The 22,418-nt window shown below is 46.1% G+C and overlaps 2 protein-coding genes across 3 annotated transcripts; both read left to right on the top strand.

The window, feature by feature from the left end:
- The first annotated feature begins 77 nt into the window (after nt 1-77).
- ZKSCAN8 (zinc finger with KRAB and SCAN domains 8) lies at nt 78-10,883 on the top strand. 2 transcript variants are annotated; one of them, XM_054712187.1, is made up of 6 exons: nt 78-126; nt 4,108-4,614; nt 5,200-5,341; nt 6,852-6,940; nt 7,221-7,344; nt 7,987-10,883. In XM_054712187.1, exons 2-6 carry the CDS (start codon nt 4,198-4,200, stop codon nt 8,946-8,948), a joined length of 1,734 nt encoding a protein of 577 aa, XP_054568162.1. In that variant the 5' UTR covers nt 78-126; nt 4,108-4,197; the 3' UTR covers nt 8,949-10,883. The 2 variants fall into 2 exon arrangements, with proteins under 2 accessions (XP_054568162.1, XP_054568161.1); XM_054712186.1 differs by having other exon boundaries at nt 4,105-4,614.
- A 7,901-nt stretch (nt 10,884-18,784) lies between these two features.
- On the top strand, nt 18,785-20,964 carry LOC103304017 (NKAP-like protein). The gene has a single exon (XM_008160971.3). It carries the CDS (start codon nt 19,463-19,465, stop codon nt 20,606-20,608), a length of 1,146 nt encoding a protein of 381 aa, XP_008159193.2. The 5' UTR covers nt 18,785-19,462; the 3' UTR covers nt 20,609-20,964.
- The last annotated feature ends 1,454 nt before the right edge of the window (nt 20,965-22,418 follow it).

Below are 22,418 nucleotides of genomic sequence, written 5' to 3'. Positions count from 1 at the left end.
GGAAGTTGGGGGTCGGAGGGCCTCGTCGGGTACGGCTCTCGTCCCTTTTTCTACCCGTTCTTCCCCCTGGTCCGTCCGCCATCCGCAGTCTCCCTTCCCCGCCTTGGGCCGCGCCCAGTACTCGCGGTAAGTACCGTTCGCCCCGGGCCCGAAGGGCGCTTTGTGGCCAGACCGCCCGCTGTGGGGACGCCTGAGGCTTCGAGCGGGGCCGGACCCGGTGTCGCCCGGACCACGGGGATCGGCACCCGCCGTGTACGCGTCCCCAAACTTCTTGTGGGGGAACCTTTCATGAGGGTTCGTTTCTTTATCGCTCATGGATTAGTCCAGTTTATTTGTCCTAAAATAGGAAAAGGATCCCACATTATTTTTTACAGCTGTTTCCACCAAGTGAATTACTTTTACACAGCAATGTTGCATTCTGTCACAATAGAATTCTAATTTTTCTCATTTTTAAAAAAGACATATTTTGCTTTGGGAAGCCCCGATTATCTATGGAAACCTATTTTTGCTATTATGTTATTCAGCTCTTAATAGAGAATTCAGAAAATGGTGGTGGTGTCCGGGTAATTGTACAGTAAAAAACTTCTGACACCGTCCGGGCAGTGCAGAGTTCAGCCTTATTCGGAATTATCTCATTTAGTAGAAAAACTCACGGAAGCAAGTGCCCCTTTTCAACTCGGGTATCTCCTGAGCAACTGCCGCCACCGCCTCCAAACACGGCCCAGATTTCTGTCGTTTGGTTAATTATGCACATTTGTGCAATAATCACAGCTTTAACAAAGCAAACATACTGTGAATTTCTGATGTGGCTAAGTGTGAAATGTGGACGCCAAAGCGTTTAGCCTCTGCAGTCTGAGATACGACAAAGTAGCACGGTGTTTGCTTTGCCCACCTTTTCTTAGTCATATAAACCTAGAAAATGTTTTTCTTGTTGTTTTGTTTATCAGTTCCCAAACATCCCAAATTAGACTTAATTAGTCTGAGAAAAGAAAATGTTTCTTCCTCACCTATTGAAAAATTAATGCTCTTACAGACTGAGTTGTTCCTTCAGGGCAGGCGTCCTCAAACTACGGCCCGCGGGCCACATGCAGGTGTTTTTGCCGTTTTGTTTTTTTACTTCAAAATAAGATATGTGCAGTGTGCATAGGAATTTGTTCATAGTTTTTTTAGACTATAGTCCGGCCCTCCAACGGTCTGAGGGACAGTGAACTGGCCCCCTGTTTAAAAAGCTTGAGGACCCCTGCTTCAGGGGTTCTCAGGGTTATAGCGTTTAAAGCAGAAGAAGCCTTACAGATGGACTCTTCTAACTTCTAAATCAATAAAGTGACTGGGTATTGTTAAAAGGAGATGTAAGAAGCAGTCTTTATCCACAGGGTGCTTACCAGCTTAATAAATACAGATGTGCATACACTGAGATGTCTTAACTGTGAAGTAGATAAACAAAAATCCTGTATAATAAAGAGCTGATATGCAAATGGTCATCACACCCTCACGCTGTCACACCAAAACAGCTCAGACGCTCAACAATGGGGAGAGAGGAAAGGGGACCAGCCAGGCCGCAGCCCGGGAGAGGGACAAGCCGCCTGCCCCACAGTCCTGGGTGCCAGTGCCTGTGGCTGTGGCCCAGGAGAGGGACAAGCCACCTGCCCCGCGGTCCTGGGCACCTACGGCTTCAGCCAGGTTGAAGCCGCCCGCCCATGGTTCTCTGCGGCTGCAGCAGGCCCAGGCGAAGCCGGCCCAGGTCCTGGGTGCCTGCGGCTGGCCAGAGGGAGGGAAGCCTGGGTCCTGAGTGCCTGCGACTGGCCGGAGGAAGGAATCCTGGTTCCCGAATACAGGGTGGGGCAGAGGTGGTTAGGGGCGATCAGGCCAGAAAGGGAGCAGTTAGGGGTGATCAGGCAAGCAGGCAGAGGTGTTTAAGGGTGATCAGGCAGGCAGGCAGGCAGGTAAGTGGTTAGGAGCCAGTGGTCCCAGATTTCGAGAGGCAGTGGGACATCCCCCGAGGGGTCCCGGATTGGAGAGGGTGCAGGCCGGCTGAGGAGACCCCACACACACATGAATTTCATGCACCGGGCCTCTAGTATATTAGAATAAACTACTAATAACATGCAACAACATTGATGATCTCAAATGTATTATGCTGACTGAAAGATGCCAGACTCCAAAGGCTTCCTGCTGTATGACTTTGTTTATAAAACATTCTGGTAGGTCAATAGTGTTGGGGACCTGACTTTGGGGTTGCAGGTGGTGATGGGGCATCCAGGTTCCGTGGAGATGCAGGACCAGTGTTTTAAAGAGACAAAGGTCTAGCCGAGGCCGGTTTGGCCCAGTGGATAGAATGTCAGCCTGCGGACTGAAGGGTCCCACGTTCAATTCCGGTCAAGGGCATGTACCTTGGTTGCAGGCACATCCCCAGTAGGGGGTGTGCAGGAGGCAGCTGATCGATGTTTCTCTCTCATCGATGTTTCTGGCTCTCTATCTATCCCTCTCCCTTCCTCTCTGTAAAAAATCAATAAAATATATATATATTTTTTTTTTTAAAAAGAGAGAGACAAAGGTCGAAAGAGGGTCCACACTAGAAGTTAGCCCTGAGATTGGAGGAAAGGTGGGAGCCTAGGAAGGGTAATGAATGTCAGGAGGAGAAGGGTAGTCCTTGTCAGTACCTTGAGCTAAATTATTTGGAAACTAGTGGCCTGGTGCACGGATTCATGCACATTGAAAGGAAATCGGGAGCCCACACCTGAGTACCTGGGGAGTTTTCGTGTTCCCTTGAGCTGCTGTGAAGTCACGTGGGGAGTCTGTTGTCCTCCCTGCAGCTTCCTGAAAAAAATATTTGCAAATGTCCCTTCTGCAGCCAGGGTTGCTCATTGCCAGCTTGGAGTCCCCGGTGGACTCCTTGGGCCATGCTGGACGCCTTCCACCACTCGGAGCCAGATAAGAGGTGTTCCAAGGTGAACAATACAAAGTTGGGGATCTTAGGGGGTGGGGTGCTCTGTTGCCCACACCCACACCCTTCAGATCCATCTCTCTTTCACTTTTACCCCGATTGCCATTTGCCGCTTGTGGACACTGTTATATTGCTGCTTTCCTCTGTAGCTCCGGGGCAATCGGTAAGGGATGAGATTTGATCTCGATGCCCAAGGCAGAGTTCCAGGAGCCCAGTGGTGATATCAGGCTCACCCCAAGTGTTGCACTTCAACTGTTCTCCGGAGATTGTAACTGCAGGCTTATGGTGTACAAGGGATATAGCAGTGCAGGTGGCTGGGGAGGAGCCTGAGCCAGGGCTGGGTGCCACGCCGCTGCTCCCACTCACCCCAGCCCCACTGCGCCTGCTCCATGAGCCCGGCTTCTGGCTGAGCAGCTTCTGGCTTAGCGGCACTCCCACTGTGGGAGCACACTGACCACCAGGGGGCAGCTCCTGTGTTGAGTGTCTGGCCCCTGGTGGTCAGTGTGTGTCGTAATGACTGGTCAACCAGTCATTCTGGTCATTGGGTTGTAATGGTCACTTAGGCTTTTATATAACTAGAATTAGTCTCATCTGTTGAGAGTGAGGGACAGTTTGAGAGCTGAAGTATGTAGGAACAGTACAGCTGATGTGCAAATGCTGAATTTGTCAGCCGCTCTGAGGGTCAGAACTTTTATTAGATGCAGTCTATCCGGTTTCCTGACTTTGTTTACCCATGTTCCACATCCCCAATGAGAGAAAACAGAAAGAAGGGGTTATTCCCTAGATGGGTGGGCATGACAGAAGGCTATGGAGGTAAGGCAATCCTTCTGCAAGAGTGTAGAGCAGGGGTCCTCAAACTTTTTAAACAGGGGGCCAGTTCACTGTCCCCCAGACCGTTGGAGGGCCGGACTATAGTTTAAAAAAAACTATGAGCAAATTCCTATGCACACGGCACAGATCTTATTTTGAAGTAAAAAAACAAAACGGCAAAAACACCCGCACGTGGCCCACGGGCCGTCGTTTGAGGACGCCTGGTGTAGAGGGTCACTTAAACAACTGAGCTGTGACGTCCATGGCATTGTAGGGAGCTTGTTAAGATGTCTTAGTAAATCACTGTGACCTTTGACTTCCCCTAACACTAGCATTTTCTATTTGTAAAGAAGTCCTTTAAAGAAGAGGCCCTCAGAAGGTCCTTCTCTTAAGAAAATAAAGAAGGTGGTGGAAGCAAGTCTCCTCATCTTTCCCGGCCCTACATGGCTGCAAAATCAAGAAAGTCTTTAGCCCCATCTCCATCCAACCAGGCTCCTGAAGAGGACCTTGTAATTGTCAAGGTCGAGGAAGATCATGGTTGGGACCAGGAATCCAGTCCACATGAACATAACCCTCCTGGCCAAGAGCTGTTCCGCTTGCAATTCAGGAAGCTGTGCTACCAGGAGACACAAGGACCCCGAGAAGCTCTGATCCAACTCCGGGCACTTTGCCATCAGTGGCTAAGGCCAGATTTGAACAGCAAGGAGCAGATCCTGGAGTTGCTGGTGCTGGAGCAGTTCCTGAGCATCCTGCCCATGGAGCTGCAGGCCCTGGTGAAGGAACATCAGCTGGAGAGTGGGGAGGAGGTGGTGACCCTATTGGAGGATCTGGAGAGGCAGATTGACATCCTAGGACGGCCAGTAAGTGGCAGGCAGTGTGTGTGCTGTGCTTGGGCATCCCGGAGACTGGGCGGAGGGGCAATGGCACCACAGTGCGAACATAAATGCTAGGCATGCGTTCCTGCTGTTGGAGGATGAGAGCAGTCATAGTGTGACATGGCTTATATTTACAGAATTATTTTTTTAAGGTATAAATCCAATTTTTGTCCTTATCACACTGTGTTATTGCTCCTATTTGCAAGGTGCATAGAGAGCTTAAATTAATTTTCAGTGACACACAAACATTAAAGGTAGATCTGAGACCAGAACTCAGGTTTTGTAATTCCTCATTAGAAGTTTTTTCCCACTGAATAGCTGTGCTTTGTTCCTGATCATTCTTCCCTGGCCTTGGGAGTGCAAATTACGTGTTGGACACAGGGAGGGTGTCAACAGATATTTTCCTTTGGTTTCTGTGCAAATCAATGTGTTTGTGCTCCTTGCTGCTGGAGGAAATCTGTGAGGTCTGCTGCTTCCTTGCTGAGCACGTGTCCTTGAAATGTGCTTTGGGCCCTCTTCACCTCGTTTCTCAGAGGGGTTCCTCATAACGCAACTGCTCTTTGTGTCCAGGTCCCGGCTCGTGCACATGGTCACAGGGTCCTCTGGAAGGAGGTCGTGCACTCGGAACCCGCACCAGAGCCTCCAGATGCTCCGCTCCAGCCTCTGGCAACCGGGCACATTGTTCCCGAGCTCCACGGGCCCCGAGATAGAGGTGAGGAGCCGGGTTTCACTGACGAGGAGGGAGGAGGAAGAAGCCCCATTTCACTCCTGGGGAACCACTCCTTACAGACCATTCTTAGTTGTGGTGTCAGTGTGTATCTAAGCTTCACATACAGACTGTCAATCCCAAGGCTAAACTCAGGAGCAAATTAAAGAATTTGGCAACTTCTAGGTATTCATACATTTCTGTTACTCCATTGTATTGCCAAAAAAAACCTACGTTTTTGAGGTTTGTTGGTATCATCATGCCACTTTATTTGTAAATATTTCAGTACTTATTTCCTCAATCAGATGTATCACTGATATAATACTCATCTCGTTCACAGTTCACATTCATATTTTGCCTGTGTTTCCAATAGTGTTCATCCAGAGTCCAGTCCAAGACAACACTTTAGTTACCCAGCTTTCTGTCTATCTGGCAGGAACATTCCAGAAGTGAGGTTGTATCCTCAGGGACACAGCAGGAATTTGTCCTGTTATCGCTGATGGTAATTTTGATGACTTGGTTGAGGTTATTTTTTGCTGGGTTACTATTTTTCTTTTTGTAATTAATAAGTAACTTGTGGGGAGATACTCTTGATTCAGTGTAAATAGCCTGGTCCTTGGTACAGTATTTTTGCTAAAATACTACTTTGAATATTAATTGATGCTTCTTGACTGAATCAGTGATTACTAAGCAAGTTACAAAATGATAACTTTCTGTTATTCCTTCTACATTTACTTGTTTCTTGTAATGGAGAGTGTCCCCTTCTCCTATTTTAATTTTATTTATCAGTATGAACTCAAAAAATTTTTTTCCCATGAATACTTTGTTACTACCATTATTTTGATGCTTAAATGATCTCAGTTTTGTCAGAGGAGGCCCCTTCAGTCTGGCTCCAATATCCTTTTGGCATTTTCTATCGTTGTTTGAGAACTTACTTCCTTACAGAACAGCACTTCCCAGTCTCAGCTCAGACCTGCCCTGCATTTTTTTATGGTTTTACTTGTGTGGATTGTAGAAGTTTGTTCTATAAAATTGTGTTTTTAATATTTCTGGAAAAGGAACATAGAAGCAAGTTTCATTTGTTAATGTAATTCTTGTCTGATGTGCTGAGGCCTGTTGCTGGTTTTGTGCTGCGCTGTCTGGTATCTGGCAGCAGATACTGGCAATATCGCAGTAAATAGAGAGGTTACCAAGAGACTGGGACCTAAAGGGATCCTGTGACCAGCACAAGGATAGAATGTAGCTTTGGTCAGAGGAGAAATTATGCAGCAGTTCCTGTTAGGAAACTATGCAGTTTGTGTTTTATGTGCAACGTCAGGCTGAGAGGGACATCAAAGTGTGGATGTTTTATGGACAACCATAGGTATAGAGCCAGAGTCAAGCTATCACCATTTCATAGTGATATCTGTGGCATGCATTTCGGCTGAAATACAGATAATTTTAGAATGGGTGACTGCTGACTCCCGCAAACACAACCCGAGGCTGGCCTCATTCACAGCTTCTTTCTCCTCCTCAGCTGTATCTGCTTCTCACAGTCCCACCTCTTCCCAGAAAGGAAGTCCTGGAAACCAGGTGGCTGCGTCACTTCTAACTGCAGGGCTCCAGGTGAGTTGTGCTCTGTTCACTGAAGCCCCATCACTGCCCTTGGTCATGAGCATGGCCTGTAGCCTGTGTGTGGACTGCCTGTAGCAGAGCTCACCCAGGAACTTGCCCAACATCCTTTTGAAAAGAGGCAGATTGGTATTTGACTTGTTACGTTTTCCTCTTCCCAGCTGATCAGTACATCCCCAGCTCTTGACCCTGTGTAACCCTGGTGGGTTGCTGGCACCCTGGGTTTGAGTTGTGGAACAATCCAGTCCTCAAATGGGAGTTTATTTTGTTTCAGACTCTGGAGAAGATTGAAGACATGGCTGTATCCCTGATTCGAGAGGAGTGGCTTCTTGATCCATCACAGAAGGATCTGAAGAAAGATGACAGGCCAGAGAGTTACAGAAGCATGTTCTCCCTGGGTGAGTGGCACTCTGGTTATTAATCATAGTTAAGGTTTTTTGTTTTGCCACTTGTCTGTTTGCTTGTTTTTTAAGTATACTTACATTGTTAGCTTTCTGAAAGACATACTTGAGTGTAAATTCAGGATTCAACATAAAAATACAATATTGAGACTTCTTGAGGTCTAAAATGGAACCAGGACTCAAATCTAGGACTGACTCAGCTTACTCTTTTAGTGCTGTCTGAGTTCACTCGTTTCTTCTGTCCCCAGTTCCCATAGGATATTACATAGATGCTCCTTCCTTTATATGACTGTTTGGGGATTTTTTCTATTTCTGTCCCACTCATTAGATCTTCTAGTTGTTCCATATTCCTTTCCACTTCCTGATTTCCACTTCTCCTCAGCTGATCCCTTCCCTGCTTTAGTCCCCTTTCCAATACCTTCTCTTTTTCACGGCACTTCTTCCTCTTAGCCAGTGGTACTTGGGTTTGACTTGCTCCTATGTCTTCATGTTTGAAGGCATCTTGGAGACAAATGTCAGCTTTGCAATTTGTATAGCTGTTCCATATTTATTTTCCTTTTCTCCTATCTTTGATTCCTTTCTCCTAACAAAGAATAGGAAATGACATTTGCTTGATGACTTATTACATTTTTGTTTCAGGTGGTGAAACCAGGAATGAGAACAAGGAATTAGCTTCAAAACAGGTAATACCTACCGGAGCCCAACTACATGGAGAGACAGCTGCCAAATGCAACGGGGATGTTATCGGGGATCTTGAGCGTGGAGAAGCCCAAGACCTTCTGGGCAGATTAGAGAGGCAGCGGGGGAATCCCACCCAGGAGAGACGACATAAATGTGATGAATGTGGAAAGAGCTTTGCTCAGAGCTCAGGCCTTGTTCGCCACTGGAGAATTCACACTGGGGAGAAACCTTATCAGTGTAATGTGTGTGGGAAAGCCTTCAGTTACAGGTCAGCCCTTCTTTCCCATCAGGATATCCACAACAAAGTAAAACGCTATCACTGTAAGGAGTGTGGCAAAGCCTTCAGTCAAAACACAGGCCTGATCCTTCACCAGAGAATCCACACTGGGGAGAAGCCATATCATTGCAACCAGTGTGGGAAGGCGTTCAGTCAGAGTGCGGGCCTCATTCTGCACCAGAGAATCCACAGTGGGGAGAGACCCTATGAATGTAATGAGTGTGGGAAAGCCTTCAGTCATAGCTCACACCTCATTGGACATCAGAGAATCCACACTGGGGAGAAGCCCTATGAGTGTGATGAGTGTGGGAAAACCTTCAGGCGGAGCTCACATCTTATTGGCCATCAGAGAAGCCACACTGGGGAAAAACCCTACAAATGCAATGAGTGTGGGAGGGCCTTCAGTCAGAAGTCAGGCCTTATTGAGCATCAGAGAATCCATACTGGAGAAAGACCCTATAAATGCAAAGAATGTGGGAAAGCTTTCAATGGGAACACTGGCCTCATTCAGCATCTGAGAATTCATACAGGGGAGAAGCCCTATCAATGTAATGAGTGTGGGAAAGCCTTTATTCAGAGGTCCAGTCTCATTCGACATCAGAGAATCCACACTGGAGAAAAATCTGAGTCTATAGGATTTTAGGGGAAACTTGAGTCATAGTTTGGGCATTATTCAACAGTAAAGGAACCACATGCTGTGAGAGGTCTTTCAGTGCAGTACAAAGGCAGAAAGCTTGTCATCGTGACCTGATGCAGGGTCAGAATCTATAGTGGGGGCAGTTAGAATAGCTCTTGAGTAGTTTGGGCCCAGTGCTTCATGCAGGTGGGTTAGCTTGACTGTCCTAGGAGGTGTCTGATGAACCAGCGTACCCCTTAGAAGCTTAAAGAATGAGTTGCTTGTGGCTTGAGGCACCTAACACCAAACTTTGTCTTCTGTGTGAGTAGCTGTAGATTTAAGTCAGTCTGCTCCTGGCTCCTCTGCTTCCTCCCATCTCTGTGGCCCCCTCCCCGGTTAGTCACCTGGAGGGGCATGTGTGTGCTCCTCCTCTACCAAGGAAGCTTGCTTTAGAGTTCAAAGCAGCCTCTGTGAGACTTAGATGTATATTTAGCTTTCTAAGATTCTAGTTCTAGGGAAAATTTTACAGACAGGTATTCAAGCTTAGGTGTGCATTTTCTTCTAATGTTCCTGGTAATTAGTGAAATTCATATTCCCACTCATACTCAGAATGCTATATTTTTAACAGCACTCCAGCATTTTTCTTCATATGTCACCTTCACTGACTCCACTGAGTCACTGAATACCACAAGTGTCCTCCACCCCAAGCGCCAGGCCCTGAGTCAGCCAAGGAAGTGCTGCGTTAGTGATGGTTGTGGGACTGTGCAAAGGAAGGTGAGTGCAGACAGTCCGCCTGCTCTTGAGCTTGGATGGTTGCCCCTTGTGGTGACATCTGGCTCTCCTTTCCACCTCCCACTGCATGCTGTGGTATGGACGGGTGCTTTACACCATTCTAGTTATGGTGTCACATGGGAGCTGGTGGGCTTGAGGAAGGCATACAAATCCTTACGCAGAATGTGCACTCATCCCTCTGGCCCATCTCAGTGCTGCTTTCACAGGTTCCTGACTAGGTGGTTGGTCACCCTTGTTATCACCCTGGACCCCCTTCCTCAGGTGGCAGCACCTCACACACCTCTTGCCATTAGCTTATATGTCACAGTGGTGATCTCTCAAGTACCTCGATTCACTGTTGCTCGATTTTCTTAATTTGGGTGCACACTCCATCTGTAATCCAGCAAAGACCACGGTAAACTCATTGTCACCAGGACAACATTTCATCTTGGAGGCTAATTTAAAGTAACATCAGAGTTCACACATCCACACGGGCTGTCTTTCAGCTGTGTGGTTGTAACTGTTTTAGTGGCGTTATCACTACAATAAGCATTCCTTCAGGTATTCCTGTTTGATAAACCACATGGGAAAACTATTATTCTTGAGTCACATCTCGTTTTTTACTTTGATTACCCACTTATTCACCAAATTTTGAATCAAATAATTTCTGGCTACTTTCAAAGTCATCTTTCATAATGGGAATTTATTCCGTTAATCCTACTCAGAAGAATAGGATATACGTTCTGCTGAAAACTCCAAGAGAAGTTATATCACTTCACACTGACTATTCTGAACAGGGACAACACTTATTAATTGTGATATTTTGATTGATGGATGTTTTTTAAAATCAGTCATAAAACCTTACTTTACAGAGGTCCATCTTTGAGATCATAAATTCCTTCCCTGTAGTATATCCTTCCTCTACTGCCCTTTGGTCCACCTTCACCACGAACATCATGGTTACCTACACCTATTTCATTGAGTTGTTGGTACCCACGATCATTTGTCATCCTGGTTTCCTTGGTGAATTTTTCAAGACAGTGCTTTTGGTTGTCCTTCATGTTATTATTCATATTAATTTTCTCCCTCCCTCCCTTTCTCCCCCTCTCTCTCCTATGGATTACCATTCATAATTCCCTTGTACTTAAAATTGCAAGAAGCCAGAAATTAATAAATCTGGAAGTCTCTAGGTCCTTGCTCTCTGCTTCAATTGTGCCTTACGCTCTGTAAGATACTAATTCTGCCTGAGGCCAGTGCCACCTGTGTGCCAATGTTCCATAAGATGGAAATGGGAGACTTTCTGTGTGTGCATGTGCACCCCCCTCCCCTGTAACTTAGAGTACTATTGTCTTCTATTCCAGTAATGACTGCAGATGTGCCAGCTAACATCTCTTTACTCAGAGTAATGTGTAGCCAGATTATTTCAATCTCAGAATAGTAAGCATCCAGAAGAAATTTAAAGAAAAGAAAATATGACCAGAAAGATCAGTGTTATACCGATGAATGTGAAAAAGAGTGACTTGAAGGAAGTATCAAGGCTGAGTGCATCCACAGAAAATGGCAAGTAGTAAAAGACAGTGACATACACCAAGTTCATTTATCCTGCATTTTCTGTTTATATTATAATCTGAAGTACTTTCTCTGCTTCTTCAGCCCTCGTTTTAAACGGAGTTAGAGTGACAAAATGGTTCTTCCGGATTTCTGCCACCACCCTTCATAGTCCTGGGAGATTTCCTCTCTTGAGCAAGGTGGCGGTGCTAGAATGTGGTGCTTGACTCCCCTGTGGAGCCATGCGCTTTGCTCTTGCTTTTGAGGCTCTAGGTAATAATGAGTGATGTTTATGGAGCATTTACTGTGTACCAGACCCTATGTTAAGCATTTCTCATTCTGTGACAGTTATAATTATAGTCCCCATTTCATGGATGAGAAGACAGACTTAGAGAGTGAAATGGGTTGACCAAGATCACATAACTGGTAAGTGACATAGCAGAGATTGGAACCTACACATTCTGGCTCTTGTGTCTGTGCTCCTGACTATTGGTCTCTACTGAGCACTCTAGCCTGGCCAGCTGATCAAGAATCATGTGTCCCTCATACAGGAGAAATGGGACAGAAATGTGCAGGACAGGGCAAATCCATTACAATTCCCGGAAGATGGGTTGAAAATGCCATTTTGCTTAATTACATCACCTTTAAATATTGATACTTTTGATGCATTGTAGTACTAGAAAACTAAAGTGCATAAGTAAAAATATTTAAAAGAGTAACTGCGCCGAAGCCGGTTTGGCTCAGTGGATAGAGTGTCGGCCTGCGGACTGAAGGGTCCCGGGTTCGATTCCGGTCAAGGGCATGTACCTTGGTTGCGGGCACATCCCCAGTGGGGGGTGTGCAGGAGGCAGCTGATCGATGTTTCTCTCTCATCGATGTTTCTAACTTTCTATCCCTCTCCCTTCCTCTCTGTAAAAAAATCAATAAAATATTTAAAAAAAAAAAAAAGAGTAACTGGGAGGATAAAGCACACCCAAATTCATTTCCCTGTAAACTGTCCCAGGGAAAGTAGAAATGTGGAGGGAAATGAAATATCCATGCAACCAGCTAGACAGATGGACAATTATAGTGACAGTAGTAAGTTCATCTACAGCATAAAATGTGTAAAACCTTCCATTTACTGAACATTTCCAAGGACCACTCTGTTTTTCTTCTAGCATTTATGGTTTTTCGAAACTGTCATCCATTGTTCAATCCATTTCCTCAATAATTTATTCTCAAAACTCCTCCTTAACTGAACTTTGTACTCAGCACTCTACTGAACTGTCCTCCGAATCACCATTGGATGATATCATGCCTTTTTTAGTTCTTATCCTTGATCTGTATTTCATACCATACTTTGAACTTACCTTGTTTCTCGGGAATTCTCTTCTCCTTTGGCTTGTGGGACACTTTTTGGTCATTTTTCTCCAATTTCTAGCTTTTCTCTATTGGTCTTTTTTCTCCTCCCCACTGAGCATATTCACTAGCTTTTCTGTCCTCACTCTAGTTTATCCATTTTGATTGTCAGTAACTTAATATTTCCCACTGTTTCCCTACACAACTTGATCTTTGAAAACAGAATTCATCACTCCTTGTCTCCCAAGCACCATTTTCCTTTTATATAGGCTTCATTACTTAATTTCTTTATCCTGATCAGACTCACTATCCTTTATGTTTGCTTTTTTTTTCTTCTATTAATCCTCACCCAAGGATATTTTTCCATTGATTTTTATAGAGAGTGGCAGGCAGGAGGAGACAGACAGAGAGAGAGAGAGAGAGAGAGAGAGAGAAACATGAATGTGAAAGAGACAGATCAATTGGTCGCCTCCCACATGAACCCCGAGGATTGGGCCTGCAACCAAAGCAGGTGCCTTTGACCGGAATCAAAGCCAGCAGCCCTCAATCTCGGCTGACACTCTATCCACTGATCCAAACTGACTAGGGCTATGTTTCTTACCACAATCTGGAGGCGTCTTGTTCTGGTCTCCACCCTACCTGCCCAAAATCTTGCTAAGTTGTTCCAATTCTAACTTTTCTCCTGAGGCTGGACATTTACAGATGGACAATTATGGTGACAGTAGTAAGTTCATCTACAGCACAAAATATGTAAAACCTTCCATTTCTGACATTTTCTCATAGGAGTTTTTTCAGATCTGTATTTATCTGGGGCCCAGTTGATTGCAATTCTTTCTTTTTAGTGTCCTTGCTCTTCAAGATCTGCATCTTGTGTGCATCCAAGATGATCTTTCTCAAACTCCATTTTCATTGTCTTATTTTCACTCAAGAAAACCCAGCACATAATTCCCATCAAAGCAGTGATGTTCCAAGTTCTCCATTACCTGCCTTCCATGCTCTATCTGTAGCAACCTCCTTCTCCAACATGTCCACTTACATCATCACAGTCACATTTCCTGTGACCTTCACTGTTGTCTTAAAGGCCCTTGACCTTGCCTTTGTGCCTTTCTCATGCTGTTCTTTTTCCTTAGATTGCTCTTTGGCCCCAACTCATGTTTATCACCCACTTCAAAGTCTGGTTTCCTTTATGTCTTCTGAGTGAGCCCTCCCTGACTGACTTCACCTACACTAAGACCCTGTTCTGTGCTGCCTCAGCACTGATCTTTTTAGTTTACACTGTGATCACGCACTTACTAATAATATGTAGCTTTGGAATCATTTCCCAGCATTCTATATTGTAGTTTCACATTTGTATTTATTTCCAAAATTAAATTGTAAGCTCTTTGAGGGCAGAAATAGTAATGTTACATTTGTATCTCTGCACCCCTATTGCTTAATATGGTGCTGAGCACACAGTAGGCATTTAATAAATGCTTGTCCAATTATTGTGTGGGTTATTTATGGTATTACCTACAGAAAATTTTACACTGTTTTCATGACTGTATATCCCTTGTTAGTACTTTGTGCACAGACCTATTTCCATAGTCCTTTATTAACTACCTATACCTAAGACTAAAGCCAAAAATTCTAATTTCAGGAAAGCATATGTGAAAAGTTGAAATATGAACTCCCCATTTGTTTGGCCAGACTTATTTATTAAGAAAGAAAATAGCAAACACTAAATATTACTATGTTTGAGAAGTGCTTGATAACACGTTTTAGGTCATGTCAGTCATTGGTTCTCAACTGGAGAAATTGGGCATTTTCAGAGACGGTGGTGGACGGCTGGAATGCATCTCGTCTCTAGTGAGTAGACGATGGAGATGCAGCTAAACATCTTGTGTGCACAGCACACAAAAAATCCCATTGAACTCTAGCCAGTTTTGCTCAGTGGGTAGAGCATCAGCCTGCAGACTGAAGGGTCCCGGGTTTGATTCCGGTCAAGGTCACATGCCTGGGTTGCAGCTCGGTCAGACGTGCAGGAGGCAGCCAATCAATAATGAGAGGGAATCATTGATGTTTCTCTCTCTCTCTTCCTCTCTGAAATTAACAACAAAAATTTTTTTTTTAAATCCCATGGAGAAACTGTGGCCTAGATCTATTCAATGTATATGAATGTATAAAATATTAGCATTGTAAGTAGAAAAATTAGCTATGCCAAGCTTTTACACCAATTCTAAGTGTGTATATATTTTGTAATTTGTAAGAGTATAAAAGTAAAAGGCCCTAATGTTTGGCATTCATAGCAACGTACATGCCAGGGTGATGAGGAACTTTAAATTGTTGGTGTTCTAAGGTTGCTGTTAGCATCAGACACATTTCCGTCATCACAGCAAGTGGAGTTGCAGGAGTACAAGTCTGGTTCTAGCATCTGCTCCTTGCTGTGCATCTCAGACCGCAGCCGCAGCTGGCAGAGCTCTGGAGCTTGCTCAGCGCCGGTCTGGGCCCTGGTTTCGTGTTAGCGGAAGCCGCAGAAGCGCTGACGGAACTGCTCGGAGCCAGGGCCTCCTCGTCCTCCACCGTCACCGCCAGAATCCCCAAGGCCGACATGGCACGTCCAGAGCCGCGCTCTCCCCATCACCACCCCACCACCCGCCACTCAGGCTGCACGGGGACCTCCCTGCAGCTGGAGTTGTTTCACAGAAGAAGGAGGAGGTTGCTGTCAGCCCGTCCAACAGTAAGGACACCCCTGTGCGCAGTTGCAGGTGTTTCTCCAGGCAGCCTTGTGGAATCCCAAGGATGCACTGCTGAAGACGGTGGGAAACTGAGGCCTGGGTGGGAATCACCTCCCGGTGGCTTTTCCCTTAGCGACCATGTCCTTAACCTCCACTCTGGGGAGGAAGTAGGGGAAAAGAAAGAATGACAGGCTCTGTGTCATGAGAAATACTCTGTACAGATTCTGCAGGGACGTAAGTGCTCAGACAAGGTTGACTGAAGAGCTGGACACCAATTCAGAAGTAGGAAGCAGAACGTCCTTGGACCTGGGGCAGCAGGACCTGTGAGAAACTTCAGCAGGCACCGGCTTGTGGACAATAGAGGCAGCCCCTCCTTCCTGTCCCCTCAGCTGTCTTTCTCCATCCTCCCCTTTAAGGCCAAACTACTGGAAAAGAAGCACTCACCTCTGACCCTAGTCCTCACCCTCACCGTCCACTCATCATTAACATATTGTAGGCAGCAAAGCCATTGAGATTGCTCCCACCAAAGTAACTAGACATACACACACACACGCGTGCATGTACATACACACACACACACACACACACACACACGACCACTTTCCATGACTCCTCACAGGCAACAAACTTACAAGGCTTTCTTTCCACTTCCAGAAACTACTCCCTGACCTCAAGGACCTATTCTCTTCTGCTTCCTTCTGGTTTCTTCCCAGAGCTCATTTACAGTCCAGCATTGTGGTTATTTCCAAAGACTCTCCAGCCAAGTTACCTCTGCTCATACACCTGCTTTTAATACATTCTGGCTGGGTGATCTTGGTAAATATCTTTTTGTCTGACTTTCTCAATCTATAGTAAATGGGAATAGTTACCCTATATAATAAAGAGCTAATATGCTAATTAGACTGAACAACAGAACAACTGTCTGGATGAACTTCTGGGTGAATCCGGGGCTGTGAGGGCTGAGCCCCTTGCACAAATTTTGTGCATTGGGCCTCTAGTTCTATGTAATAAAAGCCTAATATGCAAATCAACCAAACAGTGGAACAACCAGTCGCTCTGACATGCACTGACCACCAGGGGGAAGACGCTCAATGCAGGAGCTGCTCCCTGATGGTCAGTGTGCTCCCACAGGGGGAGCACCACTCAGGCAGAAGCTGAGCTCACGAATAGTAAGTGCAGTGTCCGTGGTGGCGGAAGACTCTCCTGCCTCTGCTGCAGGTGGGCGGTAAGGAGCGAGGGGTCCTGGACTGCGATAGCCCTGGACTGCAAGAGGTGCAGGCCAGCTGAGGGACCTCCTTCCTGCCCCCAGTGCATGAATGTCATGCACCAGGCCTCTAGTGTATATTTATAAAAGCCTAATATGCAAATTATCCTCTTGGGAGGGAGACCAGGAGTTCGATTGTTTGCTATGATGTGTGCTGACCAGGGGGTAGTATGGAATGAAGGAAGGCCTGGGCTGGCAGCTGGCAGCTGGGGAAGGGATGTCTTGGCTGGCAGCCAGAAGGCCCCAATTGGCCCTGATCGCCGGCCTGTGCACGAATTTCATGCACCAGTCCTCTAGTAGTATATAAGGATGTTGTGAGCATTAGGTGTTAATCCTCACCCAAGAGAGAGAGTGGAAGGGAGGGAGGGGGAGAAAGACACATTGTTTGGTTGCCTCCTGCATGAACCCCAGTTGGGGATCAAACCTGCAACCCAGGTACCTGCTTTTCTTTTTAAAAATTATTATTTTTTTTAAAAATAAACTTTATTACAATATACAAAATAAATCTATTACCATATTGTAGATAAAAATAATTAGCCATTTACATGCAATGGACATTAATATTTAAAGAAAAAAATTAAATATAATATTACCAAAACTATACTAACATAGTAAGTATATCAGAAACGTTGTAGGAAATATTAAAAATCTGCAAATAACTGGATTACTTCTATTATATTTTAAAATATTTTTTGCCCTAGCCTGTTTGGCTTGGTGGATAGAACATCAGCCTGTGGACTGAAGGGTCCCTGGTTCAATTCCCATCAAGGGCACATGCCAAGGTTGCGGGCTCAATCCCTCATGGTGTGGAGCGGGGGGGGGGGGGCATGCAGAGGGTAGCCAATCAATGGTTCTCTCTCATCATTGATGTTTCTATCTCTCCCTCTCCCTTTCTGAAATCAATAAAAATACATTTTTAAAAATCTAAATCTCTTTAAAATACATACACACACACACACACCCCTGCTCTATTTTCATCATTTTATGTTGTTCATTATATTCCGCAATTGAGTAAGGTCATGTGATATTTATCTTTCTCTGACTGGCTTACTTCGCTTAGCATAATGCTCTCCAGGCCCATTCATGCTATTGCAAATGGTAAGAGTTCCTTCTTTTTTACAGCAGCGTAGTATTCCATTGTGTAGATGTACCATAGGTTTTTAATGCACTCATCTGCTGATGGGCACTTAGGTTGTTTTCAAAATTTAGCTATTGTAAATTGTGCTGCTATGAACATAGGGGTGCATATCTCCTTTCTGATTGGTGTTTCTGATTTCTTGAGATATATTACTAGAAGTAGGATCACTGGGTCAAATGGGAGTTCCATTTTTAATTTTTTGAGGAAACTCCATACTGTCTTCCACAGTGGCTGCACCAGTTTTCATTCCCACTGGCAGTGTACCAGGGTTCCCTTTTCTCCACATCCTCACCAGCACTGTTGTTTGTTGATTTGATGATAGCCATCTGACAAGTGTAAGATGGTACCGCATTATCGTTTTGATTTGCATCTCTCGGATGATTAGTGACTTTGAGCATGTTTTCATAATTCTCTTGGCCTTCTGTATGTCCTCTTTTGAAAAGGACATGTCTAAATAGGTCCTTTGCCCATTTTTTTTTATTGGATTGTTTATCTTCCTTTTGTTAAGTTGTATGAGTTCCCTGTAAATTTTGAAGATCAAACCCTTATCGAAGATAACTTTGGCAAATATGTTCTCCCATGCAGTGGGCTTTCTTGTTTTGTTGATGGTTTCTTTTGCTGGGCAGAAGCTTTCTATTTTGATGCAGTCCCATTTGCCAGGGACCTGCTCTTGACTGGGAATTGAACCTGAGACCTTTTTTGTTCATGGTGCGCACCCAGTCACACTGGCCAGGGCATTAGGTGAGGTGTGTGTGTGTGTGTGTGTGTGTGTGTGTGTGTGTGTGTGTGTGTGTTTTAATGTAAAGTTCTTAGAACAGTGCCTGGCTTATAAGTTATGCTTACCCTAAAATGGAAGGAAGCCCTGAGATTCCTTTGAACTCGATGGGACTGGATTGTAAGCCAGACGTGGCTGCTGTTATTTTGCTGAACTGAGGTATCAGTAAGTCCTATTTCCACCCCGTTTGATAACGTTTAAGTGGAAAAGTACCATTCCTATGTTCTGATTTAGCTTTCCCATCACTTCCTAAGTCTGTCACCTAACCATGTAGATAAATGCTAACTGGATAATCAAGAGGACAGTAATCCCTGTGTGCCTTTTAAGGCCCAGGAACATGATCTTGTATGAAATGTTTGTCATTTCAGAGAGTGAACAAAATGTGTGGGGAAAGTGGTCCCAAAACAACACTTTTTCTGAAAAAAATAACTAGATAAGGAGATATCCACAAGACCGAGCTGAATACGTTTCAGCGTAGAAAAGAATTTGAGAATAAAAAAAAAAATATCCTGACTCTGACTCTGACTTGGCAGAGGCTGAGCTCAGACTGATTCCAAGAGGTCTTGCTTCCAGCGGAAACACCGGAGTTGGGGGTCTTCAGTGACGTCCTTTCCGGCGAAGAGGAAGGGCAGGCTCCTCCCTGTGGAAACCAGAGGGCCCGGAGCAGGGCCTGGGCCGGGGTGAGGAGGGGCACGTGAGAGGGAGATCACGTGAGAGGGAGGAGCGAGGGCAGGGTATGGAGCGGGAAGGCAAACATCCGAGGGAAATGCGGGCCGCCCTGCTCTTGGCCGAAGGGGACAAAGCCTCCCTACACCTTCCCTTCCCGGAACTGCGCCTCCCGGCCCACGTGCGGGGCGGGGCTTCGCCTGGTGGAGACGGAAGCGGAAACAGCGCAGACAGAGGCCTGTGCCTGCGCAGCCGGGCAGTGAGCCGCCATATTTCCAGAGGTGACGGTCCTGCCTCACCTGTCGGTTACCTGGGGCGGCGCAGCCGATGGCGTTTGTGTCCCGGTCCAGCTCGTCCGAGGGCACCACTGGCCCCTCAAGAAGCAGACGCCCCGGCGGCAGCAGCGGGGAGGCCCCCAGGCCCCCATGGGGTCCGGCGGGCACCCCTCCCCTCCGCGGCGGCCCCGGATGCCGAGAGCTGCCCCCCGGGCTCCCCACCTACGCCTTCCCGTCCTCTCCCTCCACCTCCTGCGATGGGCACCGCCGCCATCCCCACCGCGACGCGAGCAGCCAGCGGAGGGCGAGGGACTGCAGGCTGGAGGAGGAGATGGAGCGTTCCCGGCAGAGGCGGCTGAGAGGCAGGGAGAGGATCGGGGCGCTGGGAGCCCCCGAGGTGTGGGGGCTGTCCCCCAAGTACCCCGAGCCGGATTCTGACGAACACACCCCGTTTGACCATGAAGAGGTGAAAACCCAGAAGGCCAACGGTTCAGATTCTCTCTCTGAAGAAAAGAGGGAAAAGATCAGTCGTTCAAAAAACAAGAAAAAAAGAAAGAAAAAGTCCAAAAGGAAGTACAAGAAATATGGTAATAGTGACCGTGATTCAGACTCCGATTCGAATCCTAGCTCTGATGGTGGGAAAAAGAGAGCCAAGAAAGCCAAGAACAAAGCGAAGAAAAAGAAACGCAGAGGCGGGGAGAACAGGAGAAGGAAGAAGAGGAAGGAAGAAGCCGCTGGCTCTGGCTGTGAGGATCCGGAAGGGGCGTCGCCGGAAGACACCTGGATGGATCACTCAAACACGGCAGATTCCACGGATCTAATAGGCCCAGAAGCACCTGTAATACTCACCGCCCAAGAGGAGAAGCCTTTGAACTATGGCCATGCGCTGCTCCCTGGGGAAGGGGCAGCTATGGCCGAGTATGTGAAAGCTGGAAAGCGTATCCCCCGAAGAGGTGAGATTGGGTTGACAAGTGAAGAGATTGCTTCCTTCGAGTGCTCGGGTTACGTCATGAGCGGGAGCAGGCATCGCAGAATGGAGGCTGTGCGGCTGCGTAAAGAGAACCAGATCTACAGTGCGGACGAGAAGAGAGCCCTGGCTTCCTTCAACCAAGAAGAGAGACGGAAGAGAGAGAATAACATTTTGGCCAGCTTTCGAGAGATGGTGTACAGAAAGACAAAAGGGAAAGATGACAAATAGAGACTTCTGTTTTACATACATGACTTTGAACAACTAATTTATTTAAGCAAGTAGTATTAAAAGGCTTTATGGTGCTACTGTACCTACTATGTTAGTAAGTCCTTCAAGAAACAGCTGTTTTTTGAGATCATCTTAGCAATTTATCCTTTATTTTAAATTTAATAATGAATATATTCACATAGTTTTTAAAATATTCAAACACTACAGGAGGATCAGTAAAATGCCTTTCACCCAAGTCCCTGATCCTTCTCCCCAAAGAAATCTCTTTTTTGTGTCTTCTATATCTGCCCATGAGTTCTTTGTACATACAAGTATTTTGCTTCATTCTGGTTGCATTTAACAGGCTGGTTTTTTTGTGTGTTTTTTTGTTGTTGTTGTTTTGTTTTTTAAATAGAGATTTACTGGCATATAATACAAGTGCAGGAGGAGGATGGGTTTCCTGCATGGTTGTAATGAGACTTCAGCTTCTTTCCTCTTTATTCTTTATAGGTCATTATCCTTTTCAGGCTGGTTTCTCTCAAATAAGGTCTGCCAAAGCCTGGGAGTTAGGTTATGTATTTCCTAGTGCACCGCTGAAGAGAGAAAGAACATTTTTGTCTTGCATTGCAAACAGTCCTGACGTTCAGCCAAATTGGAATAGCTTTGGTCATATGTCCATCATTAAAAAATGTTGCTGCCCAGGGAAATAGTATGACTTACTCCTAGATCTAAAGGTGTGGTCGTCACCTTATGGGTTACATGGGGAAGGAAGGATACCTAAATGAAAATCAGGGTAATTTTGGGAATGGGAGATAAGCAACCAATAAATTCCCACTACAGTTTTGAATGATTTTTAAAAAGTAAAATCTATACTAATAAGAAAGTAATATGCTAATTACACCAGGAGACCTTCCGGACATCCTTCTAGGCAAGCCATGGTGGTGGGGCCAAGGCAGAGGCGGTTTAGGGTCAATCAGGTTGACGGGAGGGGGGGGCAGTTGGGTGCAACCATGCCAGCAGGGGGGGCAGTTGGGTGCAACCATGCCAGCAGGGGGGGCAGTTGGGTGCAACCATGCCAGCAGGGGGGGCAGTTGGGGGCAAGCAGGACAGCATGGGGGGCAGTTGGGGGTGAGCAGGCTGGCAGGGGGGCAGTTGGGGGGAGCTGATCAGTGGGCAGAGTGGTTAGGGGCGATCAGGCAGGCAAGCAGATGAGTGGTTAAGAGCCAGTGTTCCCAAATTTCGAGAGGGATGTCCAACTGCCAGTTTAAGCCTGATCCCACAGGGATCTGGCCAAAATCGGCAGACATCCCCTGAGGGGGCCCAGATTGGAGAGGGATGGTGCAGGCTGGGCTGAGGGACACCCTCCCTCTTGTGCATGAATTTCGTGCACCAAGCCGCTAGTAGAGAATACATGTGCTGAATGCCAAACCTGGATGAAAAGGTTGGCTTTGACTTATAAGGCAGACATATGATTGCCCAGACAAGGAGGAAAAACCACATGAATTAGTTAGCATTGAGATGCTGACTAGCACCATTGTTGAAGAAGACTTTAGAATGAGTTTCATTTATAGTCTAAGATAAGGTCGTTGTTGTCATCCAGTGGCAGTTGCCTAAACCTGGAGCTTTCATTTGGATAACCAACTTTGCAAAGCTCAAGACCCTTGTAAGCCTCATAGAGCTGAAGGTGTGGGGTGGTTTAGAATCTGTCAAGGCAGAGCTATAGGAAAGGGCAGCACCTTTACCCCAGAGTGTGACTGAATTGGCACTGGAGCACACTAACTTCAGATTTTCCCCAAAGATGTTTGGGGAACACTGGTGAAAGACACCTTGT

The sequence above is a fragment of the Eptesicus fuscus genome, chromosome 22 (genome assembly GCF_027574615.1).
Source record: "Eptesicus fuscus isolate TK198812 chromosome 22, DD_ASM_mEF_20220401, whole genome shotgun sequence".
Taxonomy (NCBI): domain Eukaryota; kingdom Metazoa; phylum Chordata; class Mammalia; order Chiroptera; family Vespertilionidae; genus Eptesicus; species Eptesicus fuscus.
Note: the sequence above shows the minus strand (reverse complement) of the source record. Positions and strands in the feature narration are given on the sequence as shown.